The 6,470-nt window shown below is 48.2% G+C and overlaps 1 protein-coding gene across 1 annotated transcript; it reads left to right on the top strand.

The window, feature by feature from the left end:
- The first annotated feature begins 204 nt into the window (after positions 1-204).
- LOC137838823 (uncharacterized) lies at positions 205-6,057 on the top strand. Its single transcript, XM_068648044.1, has 2 exons — positions 205-3,424; positions 4,988-6,057. Exons 1-2 carry the CDS (start codon positions 205-207, stop codon positions 6,055-6,057), a joined length of 4,290 nt encoding a protein of 1,429 aa, XP_068504145.1.
- The last annotated feature ends 413 nt before the right edge of the window (positions 6,058-6,470 follow it).

Here is a 6,470-nt window from a genome sequence, read left to right as displayed (position 1 = left end):
CCCCCGCCCGACCGAAGTTGATAGCACGAAGGGACGACCGACCAAAGGAGACAGCAAGAAAGGACAATCGACCAGAGGAGAAGAAGATCAACACGTCAGCAATTACACCACGTCAACCGACCGTGCCTGGGCCCCATCTCTCCACTCAGGTACAATTGGCGCCCACCGTGGGGCCGAGGCAAATCTTCAATTTTTGAAGCTATAATGGTTGCGACAAGAAACAACAACGACGCTATGGCAGAACAGATGACTATGATTCAAATCCTCCAAGCTCAAATGGAGGAACTGCGACAAAAGGGGATGGAAGACCATCGTCAACATGAAGAAGATAGACGCCTCCAGGAAGAAGATAGACGCCGCCAAGAAGAAGAAATCGCCTTATTAAGAGAGCAGAATGCACGACTCCAACAACAGGTCGATAATCCCGAACGAGAAGGCCAATCCCATATGGCCGACCGAACCGCCTCTCGCATACCTACACCTGCCAATACCAATCCTGCTTCCAGAGCTGAAACAGTCGAAAGAAAGTCAAGGAAAAGGGGTCATCCTTTTACAGACGAAATTATCACCACTCCACTTCCTGACAAATGGAGAGGCCTCGTCATTAAACTCTATGACGGCTCGACCGACCCGGACGAACACTTAAATGTCTACAAGACGCAAATGACTTTGTATACCACAGATAACAATGTGTGGTGTAAAGTATTTCCCACGTCGCTCCAGGGAGAACCTCTTACCTGGTTCACAGAGCTGCCTCCAAACTCCATTAACGATTTTGACACCCTAGCCGCAAAATTCTCCACTCAATATGCCACTAGCCGACCGCATCACATGTCCTCCATGTCTCTCCTAGCGGTACAACAAGAAAAAGGTGAATCTCTTAGAACCTTTCTAGATAGGTTCAACAAAGCATGCATGAACATCCGAGGGCTCAAACAAGAGGTTGCATTGCACCATTTGGTCTCGGCCATCCGACCGAGCCGTTTCACTGAAAGTCTCATCAAGAAACCACCTCAAGACATGGAGGACCTTCGAACTCGAGCAACCAAATTCATGCAAATCGAAGAACACATTGATTACCATCAACGGTTCAAAGCTGTCGGATTCGGAGCCCTTAAAGACCAAACCCAAAGTAAAGAAAGAGAAGTCGAAACCGAACGAACCGTCCGAACCACTCTGAGGTCCGACCGGAATAGGGGAGGCCGAATCCCCAGGTTTAACAGTTACACCCCTTTAACTGTGCCGAGGGGACGAGCCCTAGATGAAGCACTACAAACGGACCTAATCCCGACATTGAAGCAGTATCAAACACCACCGAATGCAGATACTGCTAAGCGTTGTCAATACCATCAGAATTTCGGTCACACGACCGAAGGATGTCAAGCTTTGAAGGATAAAATTGAAGAACTCATCCAAGCTGGCCATTTACGGCAGTTCGTCAAGAGGACAAGGAGTTCAAGATCCCCACCACGGAATACTGACCGTCCTTCCCGTGGTGTCGACCGGTCGTACCGTAACGATTACAAACGCCACACTGACCGTAGCCAAAGTAAAGAAAGAGAAGTCGAAACCGAACGAACCGTCCGAACCACTCTGAGGTCCGACCGGAATAGGGGAGGCCGAATCCCCAGGTTTAACAGTTACACCCCTTTAACTGTGCCGAGGGGACGAGCCCTAGATGAAGCACTACAAACGGACCTAATCCCGACATTGAAGCAGTATCAAACACCACCGAATGCAGATACTGCTAAGCGTTGTCAATACCATCAGAATTTCGGTCACACGACCGAAGGATGTCAAGCTTTGAAGGATAAAATTGAAGAACTCATCCAAGCTGGCCATTTACGGCAGTTCGTCAAGAGGACAAGGAGTTCAAGATCCCCACCACGGAATACTGACCGTCCTTCCCGTGGTGTCGACCGGTCGTACCGTAACGATTACAAACGCCACACTGACCGTAGCCAGACTTCGCGAAAACGCAGCGAAAGCCCCGTTCGGCGTACACGCCCCCGTAGCACAAGTCCCGACCGAAACGCCCGACCTCGCCAACGAGTCCGCGAAGTCATCAACATGATTGCTGGACCCGTTAACTTGGACGAACCGAACCACGAAACAAATTATATAGCTGGAGGATTTGCCGGTGGCGGGTGCTCAAATTCCGCCCGAAAGAAACATCTTCGTGACATCCAGTCCGCTCATGCTACCACGAGGAGGCCTCCACATATACCTCCGATTACTTTCACTGACGAAGACTTTACAGCCATAGATCCAGCCCAGGACGACCCCATGGTCATCACTGTAGAAATTGACAAGTTCGCAATTGCCAAGACTTTGGTAGATCAGGGTAGCTCGGTCGACATACTGTATTGGGACATTTTCAAGAAAATGCGCATCCCGGAAGCACATATTCAGCCCTATAACGAACAAATTGTAGGGTTCTCAGGTGAACGGGTCGATACTAAGGGGTACATAGACTTGTACACAACCTTTGGTGAGGAAGACGGCCTCCATAAAACAATAAACGTACGATACCTCCTGGTTAACGCACAAACTTCCTACAACATCCTGCTCGGTCGTCCGTCCATTAACAGATTAAAAGCCATTGTGTCCACTCCACACTTAGCCATGAAATTCCCCTCGGCTAACAACGACATTGCAACCATCCATGTCGATCAAAAAACCGCTAGGGAATGCTATGTAGCAAGTTTGAAAAGTGAGCCAACTCAACGACTCTATACAACCAATACGGACGACCGAGTCCCGCAAAAACGAGGACGTTCCCCCACACGGCGTTCCGGACGACACATGTCCCGTCGTCAAATGATAGCCCTTGTTGACCTCGACCCTCGCATGGACGATCCCCGTATGGAAGCAGGAGAAGACTTGCATCCATTCCCGCTTCGCGATGATCGCCACACTACGCACATCGGTACTTCGCTGAAACCGGACGACCGAATGGCCATCGGGACGACACTTGTTAAAAATTCCGATCTTTTCGCCTGGACGGCCGCTGATATGCCTGGCGTAGACCCACAGGTTATCACTCACCGATTATCACTGTATAGAGAAGCTAAACCAATAGCTCAAAAGAAAAGACATATAGGCGAGGAACGACGTCAAGCCGCACGTGAGGAAGCCGACAAATTGTTACAGGCTGGATTCATTCGGAAGGCCCATTACACCACATGGCTAGCCAACGTGGTTATGGTGAAGAAAGCGAACGGAAAATGGCGTATGTGTGTTGACTACACAGACCTCAATAAAGCTTGCCCAAAAGACTCGTATCCTCTGCCTACCATTGATCGTCTCGTCGACGGTGCAGCCGGGCATCACATCCTCAGCTTCCTTGATGCCTACTCTGGCTATAATCAAATCCAAATGCACCCGGCCGACCGGAAGAAGACGGCCTTCATGACTGATTCCGGCAATTTCTACTATGAAGTAATGCCCTTCGGACTCAAAAATGCCGGAGCCACTTATCAAAGACTAATGGACCACGTATTCCACGACATGATTGGTAGGAATGTTGAAGTCTATGTCGATGACATCGTCGTCAAGTCCGACTCATGCAAACAACATATTGCCGACCTAAAAGAAGTTTTTCAGGCCCTCCGCCGACACCAGATGCGACTCAATCCGGACAAGTGTGCGTTCGGCGTCGAAGGGGGGAAGTTCTTAGGTTTTATGCTAACTCATAGAGGCATAGAAGCTAACCCCGAGAAGTGCAAAGCTATCTCCGAAATGCGAAGTCCCAACTCCATTCAGGAAATTCAGAGACTTATCGGCCGACTCACCGCACTATCCAGATTTGTTCCTAAACTCGCCGAACGAACGAGGCCAATCGTCCGACTACTGAAAAAAGCATTCCGCTTCGAGTGGTCGACCGAATGTGAGGAAATTTTCCTCGATTTGAAAACTTTTTTATCAACCCCGCCGGTCATCCAGAAACCGGACGCACGAGAACCCATCATAGTCTACCTCGCCGTTTCACACGAAGCCGTCAGCTCAGTCTTAGTGCAAGAAATTAATTTTGAAGAACGGCCGGTTTACTTCGTCAGCCGCGCCCTTCATGGCGTCGAAATCCGATACCAGACGATCGAAAAGGTAGCCATGGCCCTCATCATTACCGCCCGACGAATGCGTATGTATTTTCAGAATCATCGGATTATTGTTCGGACAAATTACCCTATTGTAAAGATCCTCACTAAGCCAGATTTAGCCGGATGAATGATCGGTTGGACGATCGAACTATCCGAATTCCATATTCAGTACCAACCACGCGGAGCGATCAAGTCGCAAGCTCTCGCCGACTTCGCAGCTGAACTCACTACTTCTTCAGCCGAGACCGAACATTCATCATGGATCTTATATGTTGATGGCTCCTCGAACGAGAGGTCGTGCGGCGCTGGAGTTGTTTTGGAAGGCCCCGGCGAGATTGTCATCGAGCAAGCCCTCAAATTCGACTTCAAAGCTTCAAACAATCAGGCCGAATATGAAGCCATATTAGCCGATCTACGTCTCGCTCAAGAATTAGAAATCACTAAGTTAATTTGCAAAAGTGATTCCCGGCTTGTCATCGGTCAGCTTAACGACGAATATGAAGTCCGAGAAAGCTTTTTACAGCGATACTATCACTTAGTCAAACAGTCGATGAGTACCTTTTCTGAAATTTCTATGCAGCACGTTCGACGCGATCACAATACCCGCGCGGACGCCTTGTCCCGGTTAGCAACCACGAAGTGTAAAGGAATGCATCGGTCGGTCATCCATGTTACGCTTCCACGCCCAAGCATCGACCTACAGGAATGCCTGACGACCGACACGGAATCTACTTGGATTACCCCAATCAAGCAATATTTACTCGACGGCACATGTAGTCCTCTCGGCGAAAAAACCATGAAGCTGCAGGCCGCCCGTTTTGTCTTAATCGGCGACGACCTTTATCGCCGAGGTTATACCCAACCACTCCTTAAATGTTTGACACCAGACCAAGCTTCCTATGTCATCCAAGAGTTGCACGAAGGAATTTGCGGAACTCACTCCGGCGCACGGACGATGGCTGCCAAAGTATTCCGGGCTGGATACTACTGGCCGACCGTCCAGGGTGACTGCACCAATTTCGTACAAAAATGTCTTAAATGCCAAGAGTTTGGCACTTTGTCCCATCAAAAGCCTGAGGAACTCCATTTTATGTTATCACCTTGGCCGTTCGTCCAATGGGGTATGGACATCATTGGTCCTTTCGCCCCCGGTAAAGGCCAGTGTAAATTCTTACTAGTCGGCATTGATTACTTCACCAAGTGGATCGAAGTCGAGCCCCTGACTGCAATCACCGCCCGCAATGTTCAAAATTTCGTATGGAAAAATATCGTTTGCCGCTTCGGGCTTCCACAAATCATCATCACCGATAACGGTCGGCAATTCACCGACCGAACGTTAGCTGAATTTTACGAGAAGCTCCACATCAAACACATCGCTAGTTCAGTCGAACATCCGCAAACAAACGGACAGGCAGAAGCTGGAAACAAAGTTATTTTGAACGAACTGAAGAAACGTCTCGGCCCAGCAAAGGGCAACTGGACTGAAGAACTCTTAGAAGTATTATGGGCATATCGCTGTACTCCTCAGACGACTACACAAGAAACGCCGTACAGCCTAACATATGGAACCGAAGCTATGATCCCCGTCGAGATTGGCGAACCCTCTCTCCGCCGGCAAACCCTTGATCTTGATCTAAACAAGGAAAGCCTCTCGGTCGGTCTCGATCTCATCAACGAACTCCGGGACAAGTGTAGAATTAGAGAAGAAGCATGCAAAATTCGGGCGGCCAGACGATACAACTCCAAAGTTAAACCAAGATTGTTCCACAAAGGCGACTTAGTATGGCGAATGCGGAGCAGCGCACGGAAGGAAGGAGGCAAGTTCTCCAACAATTGGGAAGGACCTTTCCGCATAGCTGATACGGCAGCCGGTGGAGCCTATTATTTAGAATATTTATCTGGGAAGGAAATACCGAGAACGTGGAATGCCACACATCTCAAATTTTATTACAGTTGAACTTTAATAATAAAAGTGCACTCTTTCCTCGCTCAGTCGGTTTTTCCCTAAGGAGGGTTTACGACCGGGAAGGTTTTAACGAGGCACTAAATTAAAATCCAAATCTCCTAGTCCTTTACTCAATTCATATCTCGTTCGGCATCAGACGTTATCGGATTTATATATACCTCGCTCGGCATCAGAATTATTACTTTTAACGTAGTCAGAATTATATATGCCTCGTTCGGCATCAGAATTATTACTTTAACGTAATAATAATTATTTATGCCTCGTTCGGCATCCGAATTTATCGGATTTATATATGCCTCGTTCGGCATCAGAATTATTACTTTTTACGTAGTCAGAATTTTATATGCCTCGTTCGGCATCAGAATTATTACTTTAACGTAATAATAATTATTTATGCCTCGTTC

The sequence above is a fragment of the Phaseolus vulgaris genome, chromosome 4, assembly GCF_000499845.2.
Source record: "Phaseolus vulgaris cultivar G19833 chromosome 4, P. vulgaris v2.0, whole genome shotgun sequence".
In the NCBI taxonomy this organism is placed as follows: domain Eukaryota; kingdom Viridiplantae; phylum Streptophyta; class Magnoliopsida; order Fabales; family Fabaceae; genus Phaseolus; species Phaseolus vulgaris.
This window is presented reverse-complemented; position numbering and strand designations above follow the sequence as displayed.